The sequence below is a fragment of the Sceloporus occidentalis genome, unplaced genomic scaffold, assembly GCF_023333645.1.
Source record: "Sceloporus occidentalis isolate IW3139 unplaced genomic scaffold, rSceOcc1.0.p SCAF_4, whole genome shotgun sequence".
Classification (NCBI taxonomy): Eukaryota; Metazoa; Chordata; class Lepidosauria; order Squamata; family Phrynosomatidae; genus Sceloporus; species Sceloporus occidentalis.
Window position 1 is genome coordinate 89,048,166 of NW_028316984.1, and position 26,403 is coordinate 89,074,568.

The following is a 26,403-nucleotide window of genomic DNA, read 5'->3' on the forward strand; positions in this document are numbered from 1 at the left end:
TAATAATTTCTACGAATTTTTTAAAAAAGCTTTTATTTTGTGTGATGCCCTCTGTGTTTGTTTGCTTGCTTGCTTTTTCCTGGCAGGTCCTCCATTGTGGGGTGCCTGGTCCTCCTTGGCCCTCTGGCCACTTTGCCCGAGAAGCCTCAACTGGCATTTCCCTGAGTCTTTTTTGAAAGCTTTTCTTTTGGGTCTGTCCTCCATCATGTCCTCTGGAAGGTCCTGCTTGAATAAACAAGGAAGGCAGCCAGTCCCTCTTTGGTGCAGAGAGAGAGAGAGAGAGAGAGAGAGAGGCAGCAAGGCCAGGGATTTAGGCGGGAAAGGCGGCGGTGAAGGACGAGGTCCGGGCTCCTTCCTCGCCCTCCTCCTCTTCTTCACACACACACACCCATCCATTCCATAGACACCCTCCTGCTTGTGGCCTGAGGAGATTCCTCTCCTGCTGGAAGAGAGAGAGAAAGAGAAAAAGAGGGAGAAGGAGAGGGCGAGTGCGCGCCAAAGGCTGTGTCCAGGCATTGCAGGGGAAGAGGAAGAAGAAGAGCAGGGCTGAAAGAAAGAAGGAGGGGAAGGAAGGAAGGAAGCAAGGAAGGCCGCCCCCCTGGGGTCGTGAGGGGGTGCCCCCCAGCCTCCAGTTCCTGGAAGGAGGGCTCCACTGGGTCCCCCTTTCCCCTTGGAAAAGAGCTGCCCCTGACTGGCGACGGAGGAGGAGCTGGAGGGAGCCTGGGAGGGAGGGGTGTCTCTGGCTGGTGGCGGTGGGTGTGTTGGGGCTCTGTAGTGCTGGGCTCTGTAGTCTTCGGCTGCTGCTCCCCCCAAGCGCCCTTCTGCCGAGAGGAAGAGGCAGCCAGGCAAGACCAAAGGAAGCGGGGAAGCGGAGCATGCCGGCGGGGCTGGGCGGCGGAGGGAAGCCGGTCCCCCTCGCTCTCCTCTGCAGAGTTGGCGGTGGCTGCCATTAGGGCTGCACCAAACGTCCGCCAGGTAAGTCTGGCGCCTCTTCACATTGCTTTTTTTTTGGGGGGGGGTTGCCTCTGGGGGGAGCGGGACGAGCTCAGCCCAGTCGGTCCTCTGGGGAAAGGGGCGCCTCCGCGTCCTCCTGCTTCTGCTGGCTGCCACCCTCTTTGCCGGCCTGTATGGCGTCGTGGCCTCCTGCTGTCCTGTGGGGCGAAGCTGGGGGCCTGTGGGGGCTCTCCGGATCGTGTGCCTTCAAGTCCTTCCCGACCTGGGCCTCTCTTGGCGAGTTCCTCCAGAGAGGCTCCTCCGAGGCTGAGAGAGTGGGACTTTTGCCCCCAAGGTCACCCCAGCAGGCTTCCGTGGCCGAGCCAGGATTCGAACCCGGGTCTCCAGAGTTGGAGCCCAACGCTCCAACCACTTCTCCCTTCATAATAACTTTGCCCCCCCCTCCATGAAAATGTCCTTCAACCGCCCACCTTTCCAGCATTGTAGGATCCTGAAACTTCAGCCCCGCATTGAGACAGGGAACAGTTCCGTTAGCCCTGGGGCAAAGTAAAGTAACACCCCGAATCGAGAAGGGCATTTGGGGGGTGGGGGGGAGTGTGTAGATAACCGTTCAACATCCCCGCCCCCCCCCCCCCCAAAAAAGACAGGCGGAATAACCGAGGGAATGCGAACACAGCAAACAGAAGGGTTTTGGGGTATCCGCGGTTATGAATCCTACAAGGGACCCCCGGGGGCCATCCAGTCTAACCCTATTCTGCCATGCAGGAACTCACACTCAAAGCACCCCTGACAGATGGCCCTCCAGCCTCTGTTTAAAGACCTCCAAAGAAGGAGACTCGGATACTCATAAAGTTCTTCCGAATGTCGAGGTGGACTCTCCTTTACCCTACTTTGAATCCGAAGGGCATCCCACTCTGCGATGCTAGACATTTGGGGAGCGAAGGACATTTTTATGGAGGGGGGGGGAGATTTCTTATTTGCGGGGCAAAGAGGTCCTTTGGGCCCTAGTTGGTTTCCTCTGTGACCTTTCCTTAGGCGCTTCCCCGCAGGGCGAGTGTCCTCCGTCCGAGCCTTGCTCTTCTTTCTTTCCCGGCTGGAAGCCCCTGGCCCCGGCTTAGCAGCCCCAGAGAGTTGGCTGAGGGTGGCCTTGGGCCAAATTGGCGCCTGGCTCTCCTGGGGCTGCCCTCCCTTGCCAGCCTTCCTGGGTTCTCCTTCTGGGGAAGGAGGACCAGGGTTCAAACCCCCGCTCAGGTTTTTCTTTTAAAGCCATGGAGTGACTCTCTCCGCCTCCGAGGATGGCAGTGGCAGAGCCCCTCTGAAGGCATTTACCCAGAGGCCTCTGAGAGAGTGGGACTTTTTGAAAACACTCAGGCAGGGATTTGAACCCTGGTCTCCAGAGTGGCAGCGCAATGCTCAAGAGCACACAACTGTTCTGCGAGGGCGCTTGGGAGCCCTTGTATCCCCTCCATAGCTTGCTTGGTCAGCCTTTTGCTGTGGAGGGTTTCCGCAGATGCTTTCAGCGGCCTCTTTCTCGATTTCTATGGGGCCCAAAACGTTCCCTTCCCTGGAGCAGGCTTTGGGGGGAAAGACGCGGTTTCCTGCAAGTGCCCTCCTCCGGGCGTTGAAGCTGCGGGATCTGGGTTAGGAAGACCCATTGCAGGTGGCTGGGAAGGGGCTTCCCTATCCCCCCCTTTTCCCTGTGCGACCGAAGGGGAAAGCAGCACAAAGAAGGGCAGGAGGGGGGAGAAATTTGGAGGGATGGCTGGCAAGGGAGAAAGACGCCCACCTGGCTGCCCAAAGCCCCCCCCCCCCCCGTGTGTGTGTAATGGCAGGAAAAGTGGAGAAGAGAAAGCATTGCTGGTCTTGAGAACAGGGTGAGCATAGAATCATAGACTCCTAGAGTTGGAAGAGACCGCAAGGGCCATCCAGTTCAACCCAATCTGCCATGCAGGAACTCTCAGTCAAAGCCTCCCCATTGACAGATGGCCCTCCAGCCTCTGTTCAAAGACCTCCAAGGAAGGAGACTCCGCTACACTCCGAGGAAGGAGTGTGTTCGAACAGCCCTTACTGTCAGGAAGTTCCTTCTAATGTTGAGGTGGACTCTCTTTTCTGGAGCTTGCATTCTTTGTTCCGGGTCCTGTTCTCTGGAGCAGCAGAAAACAAGCTTGCTTCCTCCTCAATATGACATCCCTTCAAGTATTTAAACAGGGCTAGCATATCACCCCTTAACCTTCTCTTCTCCAGGCTAAACATCCTCAACTCCCTAAGTCGTTCCTCATAGGGCTTCATGGTTTCCAGACCCTTCACCATTTTAGTCGCCCTCCTTTGGACACGCGCCAGTTTCTCAACTGGAGCAGATGTGACCTCATCGCAAAGGAGGACAAGGCATTGCAAAGTGTTGGACACATTCGAGAAGAATGGAGGGCATGACCAAATAAAAGCTCAAAACAAATATGAATTCAGCCTTCTTGGTCCTGCTCAAAATGGAGGACGTTTTGGAATTCCCCCTGGACAGAAAGGTTGAAATGTAGGGCATGTCCTGAAAAAGGTGGATGTCTGATCACCCTGTTCAAGGGCTATATCCTCTTTGGTCTTTAAAACAGCTGCCCACAAGCTTGCCTTTGTCTGTTTGCCGTGTGCCTTCAAGTCGTTTCAACTTATGGCAACCCTAAAAGGAGTCTACCATGGGGTTTTCTTGGCAAGATTTGTTCAGAGGAGGTCTGCCATTGCCTTCCCCTGAGGCTGAGAGAGTGTGACTTGCTCAAGGTCGCCCAGTGGGTCTCCATGGCACAGCTGGAAATTGAACCCTGGTCTCCAAAGTCACAGTCCAAGACTCAAACCACTGTGCCAGGCTGGCTCTCACCAGATTGCCTACTCCTCCTTAAGAAGGTTAAGAAGGTTGGGAAGGCTGAGGTTCCTACAGTCCTTTGCATACAGCTGTTTTCTTCCCTTCCCCCCCCCCCCCCACTGCCCACTCTTGCTTTTCCCCCTGGGGACAGAGGGAGTGCTTTAGTTGGGGGTTTTGCTTGTTGCTGTTTTGTTCCTTCCCAAGAAAATTGCCTGCCTTTTTAGAAGTTAGGATGGGCAATGTGGCATGAATAATGAATTGCCTTGTAGAGAAGGAATATATGGCTCATGTATAAATCAAGGACTTGTGCTGTAGTGGCAGTTTTATAAAATCTGTTACAAAGAATGTGCAATAGTCTTTTGTTTAAAAAAAGGAAAAGGAAAAGAAGAATGGGATGGCAGAAGGGAGCATTCCCATCTGTAAAACCCATTGAAATGCTAAATTACAAAAGGATTTGTTGCAATTGTATGTGTTTCTGCCTTCAAGTCATTCCTGACCTAAGGCAACCCTATCACAGAGTGTTCTTGGCAGGTTTCTTCCAAGGAGATTTGCCATGGCCACCCTCTGAGGCTGAGAGAGTGTGACTTTGCCTAAGGTCACCCAGTGGGTTTTCATGCCTGAGTGGGGATTACTAACATTAAAATTCATTTTTCTCTCTTTTGAGAAATACTTTGTGTGGCTTACATTTTATCCACAAGAATGCATTATTTATTTTATTTTATCCCAGCCTTCCTGCGTCATTCTCCAGGCAGGCAAACTACACACAGTTTTTCAATTTCATAGTCACAAGAGCCCTGCAAGAGCGAGAGGTGGTTACTGATCCAAGGTCATTAATGAACTTCATTCCTGGATAGGGATCTTTTGAATGCGCCTTCCTGGCCAAAGTGAGAAACTCTGTGCTATACTCAGTTATTATAGTATGTGCACTATTACTGAATAAGACAAAACACAGTTCAAAACAACATTAAACATCAACGTGGCTTCATGCTAACCTTTCTCCGGCTCTTGTTCTCTCTTCCCAAGATATCCCAAAAGCTAAAGGAAGCCTTTCCACACTGTAACACACTGGAATGGTAGAGAGACACAATTTTGATACTGGACCAGCTATAAAATGGTAATCCCAGTTACATGGGGGTAAACACTGTGGTGGGACCTCACTCTGAGTAAACATGCATAGAGTTGTGTGAAATTACCAGTGTGAGAAAATCCCTTATGAAATGCTTAATTTTTAAAGAAAGTGAAGCAGTGCCTAGAACCCTACAGATGCTATAGCATCCTTGCATATATCCCACAAAATTTGCTTCTAGCCTCTATGTCCTTGCACTAAGTTTTTTTCCCCAACCTGAAAGGGGAAAAAAGGGGAAGCGCCCCCCCCCCCCCAATATATCTAAAGTCTCCTTGTGGTTGTCTGAAGCCTCTCAGCCTCAGAGGGAGGCAAAAGCAAACCCACCTCTGAACAAATCTTGCCAATAAAACCCCATGAGCCTTAGGATCACCATAAGTTAGAAATGTCACAATAAAAAAATCTGCCATAGCATGCAAGTGATAATTTATAAGCCTAATATATAGATTATAAATAAAGTCAGCCCTCTGTCTACAGATTCTTTATCCATGGTTTCAAACATCATGGCTTAAAATATTCAAAAATATATATAAATTCCAAAAAGCAAGCCTTGATTTTGCCGTTTTATATAAGGTACACCGTTTGACTATGCAAGTGTATTTGATAGGATTTGAGCATCCACAGATTTTGGTATCCACAGATGTGTGTTTTTGTGTGTGTGTCCTCAAACCAAATCCCATCGAATACCAAGGGCCCACTATACAACTGTAAAAGTAATAGCATATGAGATGAAAAACAGAGGACATGCTTTTAGTGGCTGTCTGCATTTTGTTTGGAAAGATGTTTGAATAGCCTGTGGTCCTAGAATCTCTAGTAAATTGCTTCCCCATCCCTTCTCTGCCAAGCCTCCTGGGGAATCTATATTGCACCCGTGCTTCCCTCTTAATGAGGCTGCAGTTTAAATTGCTAACCAGTTTCTGTAGCCATCCCTTTTCTGTATCGGTTATTTCACTGGGCTGACTGCCTCGGATTATACAGGCTTACACTAAGAGTTTTGATTAGCATAGTGCAATGGCAAATTTGGGATGACCCCAAGAATGGACTTAGGTTCCCATCCAACCAGATTGATTCTGTACTTTCTGGACCACCACTCTGCCAGAAACAGAAAACAAGTGCAATAGAGAAAGGTACCATAACCCCCATGTGTCTCCCGCAAATCAAATGTCTCCCTTCCCCAACATATCTCACCATATTTCTTAATGGAGCGGCATTGTCACATTGTAAAAATCAATGATGGTTACAGCTACGAGGTGTCATTTTTTGCTCCTGTTTTTTCAGTTTAAAATTTTGTGCTAGTCTATGTATTTGAGGAAGTATTTTCAAAGGCCTCCTTCTGCTTGGGAAATCAACTCAGGAAATGTCTTGACTCTCAGGACATTCTTCAAGTGCATTCAGCTTTTGATTTGATTGGTTTATATGAGCTTCTGTGCTGAGGAATTTCTGGGAAAACCTCCATTTGTATCTCTCCTGCAGCATCAGGCGCATAAATCTGCCAATGGAAGACACAGCATAAAAGTACATTTTAAATGGAAATATGGGGAGTACAGTTGGATTTTTCCTACGCTGACACAAAGGTTGTAGATTTGCTGTCTTCATCAAATGATAGAAACCAGGGACACAGTTCTATTAAAAATGAAAACTTTTAATCAGAGAAACTAAGGGCCTGAACAGACAGGCCAAAATAAAGCTGCTTCAGGTCACTTTAGAGGTATGCTCTTTAAATGACACATGCATCTTAAGAGGCCCAAAAGAGTGGAGCGTGGCTTTGGCACGGCTTCCGGACTCTTAGGACGCATGCATAATTTAAACAGCATACCTCCAAAGTGACCTGAAGCAGCTTTATTTTGACCTGTTTATTTGGGCCCTAAGTTGCTTTACATTAGGCCACTTACTTGTTGGTTATTTGTGCTTTAAAATCTGAGATTCTTTTAGGAAAGTTTTTTTTTACTTGTATAGAGAAATGGACTTGTTTTAAATGGCTGTTGAATGTCTACAGCTTTTGTACCCACTCTGTCTACAACACTCTTTCTTTCTTTCTTTCTTTCTTTCCTTCCTTCCTTCCGTCTGATCTGGTTTGGTCTGGTCTGGTCCATTACTGACACCAGACACTAGTTGAAAATTAAAACATCTTCAAGATTTAGATGGAAAGGGGAAATAGGTAGGAAAGGTCTCATTATCACACACTCTCTGTTATTTAGCTGGTTTGATCTGTTCTCCATACCAGTATTGGGGTGGCTAGCTTGGGAGTAATGGCAACTGTAGACTAGCACATGTGGAGGGCTTGGGAAAGCTTCTACAAATTTTAGGGTTTAGGAGAAAAGGCACACCTAGTGCTGGTCTGTGGGCTGACATATTTATGCCATGGTGAGAAATGCCTACTTGGCATGTGCTTCCTGAGTTCTTTGTGTTTTCCTCTTTCAAAACTGAATTTTGGCATTCAGAACTTAGAAACTCCTTGGACTAGAATGATGAAGATCTTTTAATGTAACCCACACTCTGAACAAGGCACCTGAGATGATTCATACACCAGACAGCCATCTACAGACAGCACCAAATCTGTGATATCATTTTTTGCACCTGCACAGTGTTCCTAGGGCTTTATCACATGGGAGAAATTGGGAAATTTAAAAGGCATTATCCAGGGAAAGTTGCGCGACTGCAGCTAAGGTTATCACACACATCGTGATTGGAGAGGGCTTATCCTGGGAATAACCAGGAAATAACCAGCAACAAATCATCCACAGGATTTTCCCAGGAATGATGTGTTGTTGGTTATTCCCTGGTTATTCCCCAGATAAATCCTCTCTAATTGTGGCGTCATGTGATAATCTTAGCTGTGATCATGCGACTTTCCCTGGATAATGCCTTTTGAACCCCCATGTGATAAAGTCCCTACTTGCTGTTGTCCTTATCAGAAATTGTTATCTAGCTGTTAGTTCAAATCAAGCAAGATGGTGGAGTAAGGCATGATAAAGTTATTGGTGGCAAAGCTGGCCTTGTTCCCAAATGCAACAGAACATTCAAAAAGTGATTATTGTAGTCAGGCATTATCTATCACAAGCCCACTGGGAGGAATGTGAGATTCAACGAAGAAAATTTAGAAGCAGCTACAAATGGATAGATTAAATGGATTTGTGAATTTAAATGGATTGGTTGAAACACTTTAAATCTCCATGTGGACAAGAATTATTAGGGTTAAGACTGTTTCTTTTTAATTCTACCTAATTCAATTAAGAATTAATACATTCAAACTGGACAAGATTAAGATGTGTTGTCTGCAGTATAGCTAAATCTACTTTATCAGATTTAAACAAATCAGTCTCTTGCTTGGTATTAAAAGAAGCCCTGAAGCCCTTGGCATAGTAATTTAGAAACAAGAATTGTATGTGTGGAGATCAGGATCTTCAGCCACATATTTGCATTGCCAAATAGCACACACATACCAATGTGACTTCCAAAATCCACAAAAGACAACCCAAGCTTTCAGTCTCTTAATTTATGGTATCATCACAAACCTTTACCTTTTATACAAAGCTAACTCTTCAGGCCTACAGATGTTCTTCAGAGATTAAGAATTTGTGATTAAAGCTGTCAATGTACAGTTATAGATGCAGCAATTTGAATCAGAAAGTAAAAACATATATATATATATATATATATATGAATGAGATCTGGATAGAGACAAAAAGCAAAGACATAAAATACAGTATTTTTTCTCTAAGCCTTGACTCCCATACTCATCAATTGAATCTTAAACAGCAATAGGCTATGGAGCATGTTCTCCAATGTTGAGTGAAATATATGTATGTGGCTTCCCAATCATTTCTGTCATTTTAGACTGGGGGATTAAGAGTCCTTTGCCATTTGTCAGCTAATCTTTATCTGTTTGGAGGCCCCTCTTGTCTCCTTCTGATTGCTGGGCTCCGTGCATGAAACTGGCAAAGTTAGCAAACAGGCAGAATTAATATTCTAAAATATTAGAACCTCGGCACATTTAATACTGGTGAATGAGCAGGCTCTCTCTTATTCTTATTCTTTTAGTTTATTTTGTTAAACTTGTATTACGCAAATATACACTCACCTCAAAGAGAGACATAGACTCTTCAGGACCTAGGCATATTATTTGTCAGCTGGCTTTACACTGCATGTAAGGCATGAGATTTTTACATCTTATATCATGTTAGCATCTCATGCAAAGCTATCACATAATCTATATATACTTGTTTTTATAGGGGGTGTTTCATCAGTTTCTTTCATATTTATCTTACCAAACATTCACTAAGAGACCTTATACATTGGCCTCACACTTATAAAGAAATGAACTTTTATAGTCAGTGCTTTCCACCTAGAAGCCATCTCTACATAACATATAGAAGAACTTAAACATATGTGGATGAACATACAGGCATTTATGTGAGATAATATCCCTGGACATTGCTATACTTAGCAGCATCCATTTACCCATCCATCCATCCAGGGCATCAGTTATATTCACAATGGGCATATATCTGTTTAGATAAGAACAGTATTGTTATTCTAGCCTATTTGAGAGTAGAAGTTCTATCTTACCAGTGTGGTTGGGACAGCTATCAGCCAGGAAAAGCAAAGCTGTTATCAATAGCTATCTTGGCATGAGACTTGGCAGAGACTGACTCTTGGTCAGCCTGGCTTTTTTCTCTCCAGAACTGGTTTTATAGTATCTCCAGCCTCAGTATGCCCAACAGATGCTAGTCCTTACTAGTTTTTACCCATTAATATAAAGTACAGTCGGCCCTCCTTATACACGGATTTTTTATACACGGATTTAAGCATACACGGTTTGAAAATGTTCCAAAAAAGTATAAATTTACCTTGATGTTCCATTTTTTATTAGGGACACCATTTTGCTATGTCATTATACTTAATGGGACTTGAGCATACACGGATTTTGTTATACACGGGGGATCTTGGAACCAAACCCCAGCGTATAACAAGGATCCACTGTATTAGTCTCATCCTGTCAGAAATTAGATCTAACTGGTTTTTTTTTAATCAATAGCTCATCATTTGGAGGTCAGTGTTTCCTGGCAGCCTTCCATCAGATTGCATTATCTATTAGATATTAGTAACCCCCCTCATACTAATGAAGTACATCTTCCCAGGGTTCATTATGGAGCAAGCATTTGTTTATATTCTCTTTCAGGCCATATCTCATCAGATTGTTTTGAGTTAGCTTGGCTTCATGCGAGTGCACTATGCTCTTCACATCATACTGTCTAACATTGAGATGTTCTGACTTTATACTTTAATCCGACACTTGTATTTCTTTATTTGGGGCTTAAATTTTGCAAAATACGACCCCAAATCAGCACTTAACCCATTACATATTGGCAAGAGAAATAAAAGAAGGCAGTTCTTTGAATATCCTGGTCCCAAGCTAACGACAATTTTAGATGTAAATAAGCTTTCATATATCAGAAACCAGTGCAAGTTCTTTAATGTGGGATAATGAAATATATGTGAGATAATATAAAAGCTTAATAAAGTGTTTCTGAAATGTTCTAAGATAAAGCTGTCCAGTTTCTTTTAATTTCCTGTTACAAACATGCCGTAGCCAGGATCTCTTCAAAATATAAATTAGCATGTCCTTCTGTCTCATCCCCAACAAATTGAGATTAGCATCCATTGACTGAAATTGGCTTTAATCTAGAAGTTGATTGATTTGCTGTTTAAAGCACATAAGTTTCAAATATGGTAGGGCCTCCTGCTGTTTGGTGATACTTAGCTGTTCCTTTATTCTAAGAAATTTTTGTTCTTTCTATTGGTGTTGGTTCTTTTCCCCCTCAACAGCCATTTGAGATTGTTTATTATTTCTTTTCAAATGGAATGTGATTTCCCTGGCATCATTTAGCCCTGCTTGTCACGACTCTCCAATCTAGAGCAGCTCATAAAGCAAACTAATGAGAATCTGTCTCCAATCACCTTTGTCTTCATTAGATTTTCATCAGCTAGCACAGGCTCCACTGGTGCTTTAGTGAAACTATGAGTGACACAAATTGTCACTGTTAAATAATGTTTCTGCAGGATATGAATACAGACCTTCAGTAGGAGTCACACAGTCTCCATTGGAAAGCAAAGAGGGGCATTCTGATGTATTGAATGAGTTCACTTTTCCTGAGATAGTAAATGGAGAATCATTCCCTTTAAGAGAGGAATTGCATTCTGCTGTGATACATGATCTTCTGCAACTGCCTTATAATGAGCTTGATCATTGGTCTATCTAGCCAAAGCTGGCCTCTTCTGACTAAAACTCTGAGTTCAAAAAGCAAAGAGCTGTGAACAAAGGAAATCCTGTTAATTTGAGAAGCTAGGGGTTGGAACTGAGACTACAAAACCTGAACTCTGCTATTGAACTGAACCTTCATGTAGAAAACATTGAGGGCTTATTCCCACAACAAAATAACCCGGTGTGGAAACTGGATTATTTTGTGATCAAATCTCTCTGGGGCCATTTACTCCCCCTTTTCTCCCCTTTTTCATGAGAGGAAAAACAGCTGCCATGGAGAGAGGAAGAGGAGGAGAAGGAAAGAAAAGGCAACCTTCTGAACAAACCTGCAGAAAACCCCACAACAAACTTGACGGAACACAACAACAATAGAGGAGGGGTGGTGGCATGGTGGGAAGGCTTGGGCCCCAGAGGATCCTCCTCCACTTCCTCCAGATGGGCTGCCCTCTGGTGTGCCCCTCGCCTTGCTGCTGCTTGCTGGAACCCTCTGTGGGACCTTCTATGTCCATGGCAGTGACGGCGGCAACAGCACTCCGTCTCCTTCTGCTCCTCCTTCCCCTGCCGGCTCTTTTGCAAGCTGGCCTGGGGCTTCCTGGCCCTGGCCCTGCTTCGGCCCCAGAAATCACATCCAGAAAGGAAGAGGAGGAGGAGAAAGGCAGCAGGGAGGGAGGAGAGGAGCCAGGAAGAGAATACCTGTCCAGAGAGACCTCCGGAGGAGTGGGCGAGACTAAGCCAGCTGAGCGGCCCTGATTTCTTCGAGGTGGCTGTCAGGCTAGAGAGGTCCCACACCCAGCTCTCTCCCTCCAGGCAGCAGCCCCAAAACCGGTCCCTAAAAGCAGAACCCTGCTCTGGAAGGTGAGGGTTTGCAAATGTGAATCAGAACCATCATTCCCACTCCCCTGAATCGATTTTTTTTTACAAAAAACACTCTGCTGAATCGATTTTTCCCCAAAAGAACTGCCAAAATACTAGTGTCTGAAAAAAGCAAGTTTTTTGGATTTGTTTTATCACAAATCAAACTGAACACAGTCACGTCTGAAATGGTTTGCAGTTTGAACCACACACATATAAATTGATCAGGAAATCAATTCATTCTCTGGTGGAAATGAGCCCTAAATGTGGATTAAGTACCAAAGGAGTAAATGCAGTTACAATGGCTTTCTCACCGGTCTCTCCACTTTTTTTATGTGCAGGAGAGAAATTTTTTTTTCTGGCATTTGAAAACAACATCTATCTCTCTTCACTCCCAAATCTGTATCAAAGAATACCGTTATGAAGGAAACTTTTGGAATGCAATCAGACTGTTTTGACTGAAAAGAAAACACAAAATACTGAAATTCCCTACAGGTCTTTCTTTTGTCTTCTTCATGGCTGATCTTTTTTGTTTTGTTTTCATCCTGGTCTACTTGAAAGCTTTTATCTTTGTAACAAGCTATTGATAGAGAGAAATGGTAGAGATTTTTCATATCTGTATAAACATTTGTTTAATGAAAGCCTTTATATACCTCTCTTCATTCTTTTTAGACTTTCAGGCCAATGTTGGAATGATGGTGGGTTAATACCATACTGAAAGAGAAAATTAAAACAAAATTTCAGGCAAATTAAAATGCCTAGATTAAAAAATGCATTCTTGTTTGTTGCTAAGAAGTGAAGACTGCAGCATAGCTGCTTTGCTGTGTAAGGAAGAGCATCCCAAAACCAGCTTACTACTGCTGAGAAAGCCTTTTCTTTTGTTGTTAAGCAGCTGTCTCTGCTAAAGTATCTCAGTAGAGTGAAGTCAAAGGCTTTCACAGCCAATATACATAGTTTTTTGTGGGTTTTTGGGCTGTGCAGCCATGTTCTGGAAGAGTTTATTCCTGACATTTCACCAGCAGATTAATATGGAAAGAGACAATCCCTCATTTTTGGATCTCAAGCTACTTAATACTGTACCAGTATCTTGAATTGGACAAGAAAGTCAGTGAGATCCTTTTCTTCATTTCCTTTAAAAAAATTATTATGACATGCATAGTTCTGGTCATACCACTTAATGTTCTAGTGGCTGAATTCTGCACTAATTCAAATCTATAAATTGGCTTCTGCGGGAGGCCCACGTGTAAGAGGAAACCAGCCAGGAGATTATCAAAACAGGTGGCCAGACCATCACTGGCAAGAAACAGCCACAGCTGGGAAACCAGTTGGTGAAAGACATTTTCACCAACTTTTTACTGAGCCCACCTGCTAAGTGACATACCTGGAGCACAGTGCCACCACAGCCATGCATGGGCTCCTGCAGCTACATGGTGTTTCCAGCAGTGCTTTGTGGCCAGAGGACTGGCTTTTCGCAGCCCATTTACAAGAGCTACAGTTCCACATAATCCCATTTCCTTGTTTGGCAGCACTGCAGTTGGTCTAATCAGTTCAAAAACCTTTCAGCCAGGAGCAGATAAGCCCTGCTGTTGTTGGTGTTTGTTTTTTTAAAGTTAATTAGAATTCATTCTTATTGGGCCAAGATGGCCAAAGACCAGTGGAACCAATACTGTTAGTCCAAGTGAAGTTGTGCTGAGTCCCTTCCCTACCTAAGGGTGTTGGAATTACTTAGGCCTACTCTCACCCTATCCTAACTGTTTCAGTGTTGTGGCTGTATTCCTGGACTAGGGCAAATCTGCATTTAGCATAACCTTATCCACCCCCTTTTTGGCTCTTTGCAGCAGATCTTAGCCCACAGACTAGTTCTTCTGTCAGATTGGTAGGTAGATTTTTGTGATCAACTGGCAGGTGAGTTCTCGCAGCAGAAGTGGGTTCTGTCTAATCACAATCCCTACAACTCTGGCACATTGTTGAGTTATGCTTACCCTACCCATTAGTTAAAGTACTTTTTAAAGGGGACCTCTCTAAATGGTTTACATAAAAACAGTGAAGCAATAAACATGGACAAAACTAAAGAAATAAACCGGAATTGTCCTTACAAGGCCATTCTCAGCTATCTTCAAGGTATGGTGATCCTTGAGTAGTCCTGTAATGGAAGCTGGGGGAACCAAGCTTATAGTGGTCATTTTATAGGGCTGCTGGATTTGGACTTGGAAAATCTGTATTCCTGCTCAATCTAGACTGGATTTAGAGATATTTCTTACCAGCATTTCCCATCTGTGTTATAGAAATAAAATTGTGAGCTACTCCGTTTGATGAGTGAACGAGAAAAGAAAAGTATTGAGCTTTAGAACCTGGCTAGTTTATAAATCTAATAAAATGCAACATTTTAAAAAATGAGCTTTTGTCTAATACCGAGGTGTAGCTGCCAGATGCCATTGTTACATTACAAACGATGTGAAAGTGTTTGGGTCATTGTTTAGTCAATGTTTACTCACTGGCTGTGTTTCTATTGCTGACTGCAATGTGTCTGAGACTCATCATGTAAATAACGCAGAACTGATGGGTCTTTTGGGATTAATGTCTCAAAATATGCAGTTTGGAGAGTGGGAATGGTTTGTGTATTTACATTTTAAAATTCAGTTTGTGATCATTCTTGAAATTATTAGTCCACTGAACATATCCTTCCCAGAATACCACAAGCCAAATGCAGATTCTTCTGTCAAGGAACATATAGCACTAGGGGAGGGGAGTAGAGAAGAGCAGTGGGAGGCATAAGAACAAATGGTTGTTGCACACACCCCAGGCTTTCAGTATTTATTCAGTAGTAAGTTCTACTATGTTTGGTCTGGCTTATTCCCAAGAAAGGGTGCATAGGACTGCAGGCTTATTTAGACTAGGGGTTAGGCTAGAGGTTTCATACTGCAGATTTATTAGGATACATGGCCAGTGGCCATGTTGGCTGCAAATGATATAATATATGCCTGCCAGTGCATCTAGAGGACTTTATTTGGGGAAGGATGCACTAGTGAATTAGAAATTAATTGTTTTGTATCTTTCCTGTTCCATTTTAGATGATTCAGGGCCAGTGTGATCACATACTTCAGCACCAAGGATAGCTACAGTAATCATTTACTATCTCAGGTACTGTTGCAGTTTGTATGTACATTGCATTCATATTTGATCTGCACAACACAGTGGCTTATATTTCGGCCTCACTACTGCACTAAAAATTGGATGTCCCTAGCATGTTTTAGAGATGTTTATGGTGTCACATGATTTGATTGTTTATGCATAGGTCTACCAGAATTGCAAACAGAAGTCCCAGGATGCTTAAATCAGAGCTTGGAGATGTTATTAAAGTGTCAAACTGGTTTCTCTTTAAAATTTACAAGGAATGCTCACGAATCACAAATAGTGAGTGATAAAAGATACAAGTAATGTGTTAGCTTTTTTGTTATTGTTTGGAAGATATCCCAAATCTGGCTTTTAAAAAAAAGCAGATGATGGGTAACACCAAAAAGATGTGATGTGGACTGCATGTGAAGTGCAAACATAAGCCATTTTGAAACCACTTCAACTGGCGTGGCTCAATGCTTTGGAATTCCTGGGAACTATAGTTTGTTCTGGTACCAGAGCTTTCTTACAGAGAAGGCTAACTGTCTCACAAAACTATAATTCCCAGAATTCCATAGCAATGAGCCAAGACAGTTAAAGTGGTGTCACTCTGAATTTTTTCTGCAGTGCAGATGCATCCATGGAAAAGAAACAAAGGGCCTGTGCAGACCAGCCATTAAGGCTGGCTTGGGGCCAGAGTTGTGGTGTGGTGTCCACATGCACACACCCTGACTCCGTCCCCATGGTGGCATGATGCCATGTGCCACACCACATGGTGTGCAGCATCATGGTGCTCCTCTGGTGCTGTGTTTAGATGACACAGAGCCAAAGGAGTGCAGTAAAGCCATGGCGTGGCAGCCACAGTTTTTGCTGCTCCTTTTTGCATCCTGGAATGGCAAGATTGGGGCTGCAGCATGTGGTTGCCGTGGCCCCGATCAGGTGAAGATGGAGGCGGCTGCAGGCTGCCCCTTAGGGATGGTATGCACAGCCCCAAAGTTTCTTGTCACATCACACTTGATCCTGGCTTAGGTCCAAAACACACTGCAGAAATAATCCAGTTTGATTGCTTTAATTCCCCTGGCTCAGTGCTCGGGAATCCAGGAAATTGTAGTTTATTGTGGCACCAGAGCTCTCTGACAGAGAAGGCTCAATGTCTCACAAAACTACAGTTTCTACAATTTCCTGACATTGAGCTAGGGCTGTTACAGTGGTCTCAAACTGAGTATTTCTCCAGTGTGTTTAGGATCTTAATCAATGACCAAATTTGTGAAATTTGCCATATTGGCTGCAAAATCTTATATTACTTCTTTCTTTTAGCTGCAGGCAACTGTGCTGTGCATGCGTAGTTTTGCTAGACCAAAATCTGAAGAATCCTAAAAACATTCTCAGATGTCTCCCAGAAGCACCAATTAAATTTAAATGAAGTATGGCACATGGAGAACCTGTGTGCCTTGTTTGCAACCCAGGAGACATGTCAGAGTACTTTCAGGCCCCTTCAGACTCCATAAAAGAGAATTGGTGGGTGTCCAGTGTTTCTGCTTTTGCATAAAAATAGCCCAAAACAAGATTAGTTTAGAAGAGTGGTGACAGCAGAGAGGCACAGCTAATGGGTTCTGGAGATGGTAATTTGACTCCTGTACCTACATTCTCTAATTTGTCCATCCATTTTTTTAAAATTGGGGGAAAAAATGCAGCTACATAGAGGCCTCTTGGACTCCACTTTCACCTCTTTTTTTGGTTTTGCTTAAAAAATTTTTCTCCTCGAAGCCTCAAGGAGCAGCAGTTCTTTAGAGCAAGATGTGCCCTCCACACTTTCTCCTAGTAGAAAATCTGTTTTAAAAAACCAAGGATGTGTTTTTCTTTCAAACCAGAAGTTATCTTGGTCACCTCTGAGTTCATGTGGAAGGGCTGGTGCAACCCTTGTAAGGTCCTGTGGCTGTGGAAATGGATCCTGGATCTCTGGCATTTGCCCACCCCTGTTGTAAACCATCCTAAAGATAGTAAAGAGACATTGTGCACAGAAAGCAACCTTGGGAAGGCCTTCAGTTACTGATTCAAGGAAAGGAATATTTGGTCAACAGAAGAGTCTGCGAACCACCCTCTCGCAAAGACGGTTTTCATAAAGAAAGGCCCAACCATCCTTTTCCCTTCAAAGTGGTGTGTGTGTGCGTGAGAGAGAGAGAGAGAGAGAGAGAGGAAAAATTGGCCAAAGTTACAATATTTCCCCTTGTTCTCCCTAAAATTACTATAATGGAGGAAGGGTAAATATGTTCTATGAAGGTACCTTTTAAATACAATTTCTGTTCCTGAATGCCTTTCCTTTGGGCTGGCCTCTCTCTTTTCCTCTTCAAGAGGCCTCTATGTAGCTGTAGAGGGATTCTCTTCTCATGTCATCTTCCCCACCACAAATTGCACAGAGATCCCCCAGTTTCTTATTATATATTGCACAGAAACAGATTTTGAGCTAAATATAACAGAATCTAGAGCATTACCTATGCACTGCTGTGGGAGACTATCCCTCCAGGACATTGGGATATAATAAATCGTTTTTGTTGGAAGAAACAATTTACTATCTCTGGCATAATCTATTTTGCAGTGACCTCTGAATAAGGCCAATTCCATATGAAATGACTTGGCTGTATATTATCCAGCACAGAATCATTTGTATAGAGAAAATGAGGCAAGTGACGGGGAAGTAATGAGAATGGGCTAAAAAGCAAGAATAGGAATCAGATAGTTGTAGAATTTGAAAGAATTGGAAGGGAGAGCAGTGTCAAAAGCATAATCGGGTATTTTGATGGGACATTAGAAGAGCAGAGAGGGTTGAACTGCCAGAGGACTGTGGAAGGCTAGCTTCAAAATAATAAGAACGCACACCTATTTGTACAGTATTGTTTTGCATATTTCCTTTCAAATGTTTAGATTATAGCTTATTAAAATTAGAAGCATAAAAAATTCTAACCATGTCAGATCTTAGAAGACATCAAGATTTTCTCCAGTCAGTGCAAGATCTTGTTTTCCCAGAGAGTGAACCAGGTTCTCTAGTAAGAAGATGGTCAGCACAGCCAAAGCATCAAGAAAGCCAAAAGAAGTTGAGCCACGTTGCTAAACTCCAAATGCTTTAATGATCTATGATTAGATCTTTTGGTCACTCATTTTTACCAGAACTGCATGATGGGCCCTGAGTGGATTGGGAGCATTCTTTTTTCTCCACCCCCAACTCATTTTCCAGAGGTGTATCCTTTCCTCCAACCAAATTCAATCTGTGTCTGAGAGGTCTTGCAGCGTAAACACTCAGAATAACTTGTTACTATCTTCTATTTCTCTATATGTTCCTTTCCCACAAGAATATGTCCAAAGTGGCTAACAACATATCAAATGAACAACAATAAAATATTAACAGTAAAAAAAAAAATAGAACAGTTGTAACAATAGTATCAATAAATATAATGAAAGTTATTAATCTACACAACTTTGTATAGAACAATAAAAACAGCATACCTTTCTGCTGCATCTGTACTGTAGACTTACTGTTTATGAAGGTTCTTGATATGGACTGAAACTGTCTCATTTTGACATTTGCTTGTAGTCTGGTTGGCCAATATAGTGCTTTCTCTCTTTCTGATAACTGGCTCTGAAGTATTTTGTTGTTGTTAGCCGCCCTCAAGTTAACCTCAACTCATGTTGACCCTATGAATGAGACATCTCCAAGCCCTTCTATCCTCCACTGCTTAGGTCTTGTAGATTTAGGCCTGTGACCTCCCTGAATGAGTCTATCCATTTGGCATGCAGTCTTCCTCTCTTTCTGCTACCCCCTGCCTTTCTATGTATTATTGTCTTTTCTAGGATTCATGCCTTCTCATGATGTAGCTAAAGCATGACAACCTCAATTTAATCATCTTGACTTCCAGGGGACTGTTCAGACATGATCTGGTCTAGGACCCATTTGTTTATCTTTTTGGCTGTCCATGGTATTCTCGGCATTCTTTTCCAGCACTGCATCTCAAATGAATTTATTTTCTTTTTATCCACTTTCTTCACTGTTCATCTCTCACATCCATACATGGTGATGGGGAATACAATGAATTGGATGATTGTAACTTCAGTGCTCTGTTGTATATCTTTACTCTAGTCTACAGGATCTTGTCTAATTCTTTCATGGCTGTCCTTACCATTCCTGGTCTTCTTCTGATTTCTTGACTGCAGTCTCCATTCTGATCAATGTTTGATTTAAGATATGAGAAATCTTTAACTATTTCAATTTCTTTATTGTTTAGGCTGAATTTATAGAGATCCTCCATGATAATTATTGTTATTTTTCATTATATTCATCAACAAGCCTGCCTTTGCACTTTCTTCTTTGACCTTCCTTAGTAATTATTTCAAGTCCATGTTTTCTACTAGTAATATGGTGGATCTGCATATCTTAGATTGTTGATGTTCTTTCTTCCTATCTTTCCTCCTTCTTCCAAGTCTAAATCTGATCTTCATGTGATATATTCTGCATAAAAGTTGAACAAATGGATTCTAATATGCAGCCTTGCCTGACCCCCTCACCAACTGGAAACCATTCTGTTCCTTCAGATTCTGTTCTAACAGTTGCCTCTTGTCCTAAATATAGATATATAGGACTATATAAATATAGTCCTAAATCAGGACTATCAGATGTATTGGCACTATTGGCACTCCCATGTCTTTAAGAGCATTCCTCACTTTTTGTGATCTATGCAGTCAAAAATTTTGCGATAGTCTATAAAGTATAGTACATTCTGATTTTCTTTTGGAATTCCTTGATGCTCTCCATCATGTTCACTATGTGTTTCCTATTGCCTCTGCCTTTTGTGAACCCCTCTTGCACCTCTGGGATTTCTCTCTCCATGTATGAGTCTATGTTGCAGAATTTTAAGCATAATTTTGCTTGAATAGGAAATTAATGCTATGGTCATATAGTTGCTACAGTCTTTTGTGTCTCCATTTTTGTCAATGGGGATGAATATTGAACATTTCCAGTCCATTGGCCACCATTTTGTTTTCCATATGTCTTAGTATATTTTAGTTTACACTGGAGTTGATAGTATCTATGTGGATTATGTCAGTTCAGTTGGAATATCATCTGTTCCTGGTGATTTATACATCCCAATTTCTCTTACTACAGCTTCCACCTCAGGTTCACAGTGGTGGTGAACATATGGCACGAGTGCCAGAAGTGGCACTCAGAGCTCTCTCTATGGGCACACACATCATCACCTCAGCACAGAGTTTGCCAGAGTTTGTTACAGTGTGCCCACATCATATGCAGATGCACCATACATGGCTTTCAGCATAAGCTGAAAGCTGTTAGAGAGCCTGCGGGAGTGCATGGGGCGCAAGGGACAGCATGTCCTATTAAGAATAATGGGGCTTGTGCCTGTGGCACACATGTGCCACTGCACCATGCATGAACTTCATTATTTTCAATGGGGCTCGACATACACGTTGTTTTTTACACCGGGGGGGGGGCAGAATGGATCCCCGTGTAAAAAAAGGGCGCACTCTACTAGAAAGTCAGAGGGACATGGCACTTTGTGGTAAATAAGTGGGTTTTGGGTTGCAGTTTGGGCAGTCAATCTCTAAAATGTTTGCCATCATCTGAGGTTCATCTTCGTATGCTTCTACATTCCATGTGTCGTTCATTTTTTCATCTCATTTATGTAGCTCTTCTGTGTATTGCATCCAATGCCTTTTTATTTCTCTCATCTCTTCTTGGTCTTGTACTATGTTCCTCTTCTTATCGCAGATCATCCCTGCCTTTGGTTTGAACTTTTCTTTGAGTTGTCTTATCTTGCCAAAGAGATATCTCATTCCCCCCCCCCTTTTTTTTGGGTTATTGTCTTCTACAGTGGGCCCTCCTTATCCGACTTGCTATCCATGGATTCCAGCATCTGCGGATGACAAGCCCCTGGTTTTCCCCAGTGGTGGTGCATACATGCGGCTGTGCCGCCATTAGGAACAGCCCTGGCAATCTTGCTGTCCATGGGGGCCATGGAGGTTGGGAGGGGCCGTCCAATTCCTGTGGTGCCCTCTGCCTGCTGACAGCCCAGGAGGCAGGTTGGGGGCAGAGAGGGGTGGCGGCAGTGGGACTGGTACAGCTGGCATCAGACTCTAGGCTCAGCTTTGCCCAGGAGGGCACTGATGCTAACATGTCTTCACCCCACCCCCTTTCTTGGCTTGCCACTCAGTGCTCCGGAGGCAAGAGCAACCCATGAGGGAAGGTGTGGGGCTAGCCCAGCAGGATCTCTGTGGGAGAGGAGGGGAGACAGATTGCTTCAGTGCCCCTGCCTGCCCAGAAGATGCCCTGGAGGCAGGGAACTTCAGGTAAGCCCCCATTGTTTGGGGACAATGGGGGTGGCTTATCTGAAGTCCTGTTGTCTCTAATGGTGGCATGGCTGTGTGCATATGCCACCATTGGTGACCACGGGTCTTAAGCACCCATGGATTTTGGCATCCAATGGGGGGCTCTGGAATGGATCCCCCACAGATACTGAGGTACCACTGTATTTCTTTGCATTGATTAGTAGTGCTTTTTATCCTTGTGTACTAGTCACTGAACAGTTGCATTCATGGTTCTGATTTTGTTCCTGTCTCCCTTTTGTTGTAGTTCTTTTCTTTACTTCTTAAGACTTTCCTCTGTTATCCATTGCGTCTTGTCTTCCTTTTTGGTCACTGAGTCTTTTTGCATTGTTTCTTGATTATGTACCTGGCTTCTGACCATAGCTCAGAAGTATATATATACTCTGTGTGTGTGTGTGTGTGTGTGTGTGTGTATTATCATATCCGTTAAATTTACTTTAGTTGGAACAAACGATAGAATTTAGCAACCTTTAAGTCTTGTTTATTTCAGCAGGAGAGGGTTAGGCACATGTGTCCTGGGAACTCAAGAAGCTTAGCTTTAGTTGGATTGTGCCATTGTATTTAAAACATTTTCATGAAAGGTATTTTATGTTTATACCTTGGAAATTAGAAACAGCCTACTTTCCATAGGCATTATTGTCTTAAGGCATCATGATTCCTTCTATTTCTGGGCCTGCCTAAGGCACCTGATATTCCTGCTGGGATAAGTGATGATGTACATGTATATATATTTATGAGAACCAGAAAAATCAACAGAATTGAAAGTTCTTTCATTTTTAAATAAATGTCATGAAATCTGCGATTATTTTGTATGTGTGTATGTTTTTAACCACAGACATGGTCACATTTTAAATAAATCATCAGTTGCTGCTCTTAGTTTTAGAACTTGAATAAAAAAAACTTATCGGTAACAAGATTTCCAATAGTATTTTTATGCCAGACTTCAGTGTGAATTCACCTCTTCTGCATTTCACCATAAACAGAATCTAAGGACCTTAAGATGATATACAGGAGATACAGGAGTCCTTGGGAAATCAGGCATAGTGAGTGATGCAATTCACCCCGCTAAAGTTTATGATGGGAAAAAAAACTGGCAGGGATTCTTGGTGCAAAACATTGGGATCGTTAAATACTCAAAATGATAAAGGCAAGGAAGTCTTGGACCAATCCTTACAGAGCTGTTCATCATTTGGACACGACGTGGAACAATGTAATTATTCTTCCCCTGCAAACAAAGAAAGAGCCTTCAAGAATAAAAGATAAATCAGACCCTCCCACATTGGTAGGTTATAATGCAGTGCTTTTCCATCAGTAGATGACCTCTAATCTTGGATGACCTAGTTGCAGAGCAGGTTTTAATAAAGGATTTTTATACAAGACAAAATATACCAATGACTCATGCAGTTCAAACGACTGGGGAAAGGATTGTATCACACATCAATTTCCAGCCTACTGGCTGAGATTTTAAATTTGTTCAGTCTACCAGCTCATCAGTATATTTCTTGCTATTGGGGATATTTTTATAGTGCAAACCCCAACACTTACTTTATATGTGAGTGGCATGCTTGCCACTGGGAATGCATCCATATAGTTGCAACCATTTGTGGCTGTAGCTACCACACTTTTACTGTAGCAGTAATAACAGGAAGAAGAAGAAGAAGAAGACAACAACAGGATGATAAAAGTTTAGCTTCCTTCTCAGGCAACTAAAGCAACATCATAGTAGCATTAAACATAAGAAAACCGAAAAAGTACACTGGGGCTTTTCTCTTGTTAATCATTTGTTTTTAATTTTGGCCCATGCTCTTCCTAACTGGTAGAGGTAGTGTTTATCTCCATATTGCACATCTGATTTTTCACCTTAATAGTGAACACCTGCCTCCTCCAGCAATGGTTATCAGTGCTTGGCTGGAATCGTCCTGAACTGCATGGAATTATTTAACATGAGACTAACTGCTGAGTGGGAGCGCTGAAGTCTGAGCTCTCAGCAGTAACTGTGCCACAGTGATAACATATCCAAGCAGGCCTAAAATGAAGCTCTTAAGATGCAGATTAAAGCACCAAAAGTAATATCAACCAGGGGATTTCCATCTCCCGTGGCAGAGGCTTGTAACAGCTGCATGTCAGGCAATAGTTCAGTTTTCTTTTAACTCTCTCATGGTGAAATTGGCACTTGTTGAGTTTCTGCCCATGACACACCTACTGAAGACACAATGCTTCTGTTGGGAAACAAGGTGGCAGCCCAGTGAATTGTCACATTTCCATAATCATCATGGTGTGGATTTGGTAAGGCTGTAGTCCTACAAAGTATATAGTACTGCACATGTTGTGTGCCTTAAAGTCATTTCTGAGTTATGGTGACCCTAAGGTCATCCTATCACTGGGTTTCCTTGGTAGAATTTGTTCAGGAAGATTTGCTCTTTGTTTCCTCTGAGGTTGAGAGAGAATGTGACACCCATGGTCACCCAATAGGCTTCCATGGCTGAGTGGGGATTCAAACTATGGTCTCCCAGGTGTTTATCACACTATACTCGTATAGTGCTACTATTCCACTTTGACTGCTCTAGCTGCCTCCTGTTGCATTCTGGGATTTGCAGTTTTAAGGAGGGGTATTTAGAATTCTCAGGAAAGAACTTCTCTGCCTGAGAATTCTAAATACCCCTCCTTAAAACTGCCAATACCAGAATGCAACAGGAGGCAGCTAGAGCAGTCAAAGTGGAATAGTAGCACTATAAGAGTATAGTGTGATAAACATCCCAGTGTCCTAGTCCAACAGTAGGAGAAGTTACCTATGTCAAACTTAAGTTATATTGTGTTCAGTAGGATTGACCTGAAACTAAAGTATAACTATGACCATCCAAGGGTACATCAATACTGTAGAAATAATGTAGTTTGATGCCACTTTAACTGTCATGACTCCATCCTACAGAATCCTGGGATTTGTAGTTTTGTGAGGCACCAGCACTGTTTGGTAGAGAAGGTTAAATACCTTGTAAAACTACAAACCCCAGGATTACATAGGATGGAGCTACAGCACTTAAATTGGTTTCCAGCTGTGTTATTTCTGTGGTGTAGATTGTACTCCCAGTGATTCATAAATGAAGCAGAATAAAATACAACAGTTAATACAGGACATATAAACTGAAGACATGAATAAAGAATAAAACATCTTCTCTTGTTTTTCTCTTATAGCTCCAGTACTGTTGAATGGTGGTGAAGCTTAAGATCTGGGGCCAGGATCCTTGGACTAGGCAAAGCTTGTGGCCATTCTGGCTGGGGAGTCTGGAAACTGTGGTTCAGAAAATAGCTTTTCAAAGCTCTGGCACTAGAGCAGCAAAACCGTTCAGGCTCTATGCTGGTCTGAGAGTTACTATCACTGTTCTTTTGTACAGTAGTCTTGATTCCCAGGACTGCAAGTCATATTCAAAAATGGAAGTGGACCTACTGGTTAGCCCCTTAGACAATGGTATTGCAGCTCTTGGACAATGTGCTGGCAAGAGCATATAGCAGAGCATAATTGGTAACAGGCCTCAGGCAGGGCCAATGCAAATTCATTACTTGACAGGGATCTGAAAAGTTGTAAGAGCAAGAGGGCTTGCACTAAGACAGCATTGGAGCATCAGGCTTCCAGTGTGTGTACAGTGGGGGTATGCAAGGGGATTTTACACCATGGAGTAAAGTTTCATGGGTGTAAGAACAGAAGTAGGGAATTATACTTTGATTAGCTAATATCAGAGTAAAAGAGAGTGGTTTTGAGTGACTTTAGGAGTGGTGATTCTCTTGTGTTTCTTATGGGTAGTCTCTGCATGATACTGCGTTGTGCTAATACTATCTTACTTGTTTCCTCAGTTTTGTTTGTCTTTTCTTCTAGGTGATTGCTGTAGCCCAGGACAGCCATCATGGACAGTAATATTGTTGAACATCAATTCAGTGGTGAGTGTCATGCGTGCTGAACAAACTGTGATAGGATATTGTTTGGGGATAATGACAGGGGAATTTCTTCTTGCCAGAAAGAATAGAATATGATGTGCCTACTATTTTGACAGGCATTTTCGAGGCCCAAAGCTCGTGTAGTTCAAGAGACAGGAGTGTATAAATGAATTTGTTTGTTTTGTTTTGTTTGTATCCCACCTTCTTCCTGGAATTGGGACTCAACATGGCTCACAGCTTAAAAGAACAATACAGTTGAAAACATACAAAAAGTGAACATTAAAATAGAACTAAACTAGTTTTACAATATTAAAATGCTTCAAATCTCTAATTAAAATATTGAAGCCATTGGCAATAATCTTTGAGAACTTCTGGAGAACAGGAGAAGTCCCAGCAAACTGAGGAGGGCAAACATTGTCCCCCATCTTCAAAAAGGGGGAAAAGAGGATCCCAACAATTATCGTCCAGTTAGTCTGACATCAATACCAGGAAAGATTCTAGAGCAGATCATAAAACAGAGAGTCTGTGAACATCTAGAAAGCAATGTCATAATCACAAAAAGTCAACATGGGTTTCAGAGAAAGAAATCATGCCAAACAAATCTAATATCTTTTTTTTATATAAAATTAGCAGCTTGTTAGATGAAGAGAATGCTGTGGATATAGTATATCTTGATTTCAGTAGGCTTTTGACAGGGTTCCCCATGACATTCTTGCAAACAAGCTAGTGAAATGTGGGCTAGGTAACTGTTACATGGATTTGTAATTGGTTGACTGGCCGAAGCCAAAGGGTGCTCAATAATGGCTCCTTTTCATCCTGGACAGAAGTGACCAGTGGGGTCCCACAGGGCTCTGTCCTGGGCCCAGTGCTATTCAACATCATTATCAATGACTTGGATGAAAGAATTGGGAGTATACTTATCAAATT

At 42.8% G+C, this 26,403-nt stretch overlaps 1 protein-coding gene across 4 annotated transcripts in view; it reads left to right on the top strand.

The window, feature by feature from the left end:
* The first annotated feature begins 340 nt into the window (after nt 1-340).
* LOC149314299 (synaptotagmin-12-like) overlaps nt 341-26,403 on the top strand; it is a 106,365-nt gene continuing 80,302 nt past the window's right edge. For 3 of the 4 annotated variants that reach the window (XR_016280908.1, XR_016280909.1, XM_089520819.1), the window contains exons 1-2: nt 341-975; nt 25,418-25,479. Coding sequence is in view for 2 of the 4 variants with exons in the window: in XM_089520819.1 (XP_089376945.1) it covers nt 25,446-25,479 (34 nt within the window). In the remaining 2 variants the exon portion in view is untranslated. Of the gene's footprint in view, nt 976-15,113; nt 15,184-25,417; nt 25,480-26,403 lie in introns of all 4 variants that reach the window. The other variant, XM_089520821.1, reaches the window with a different exon arrangement.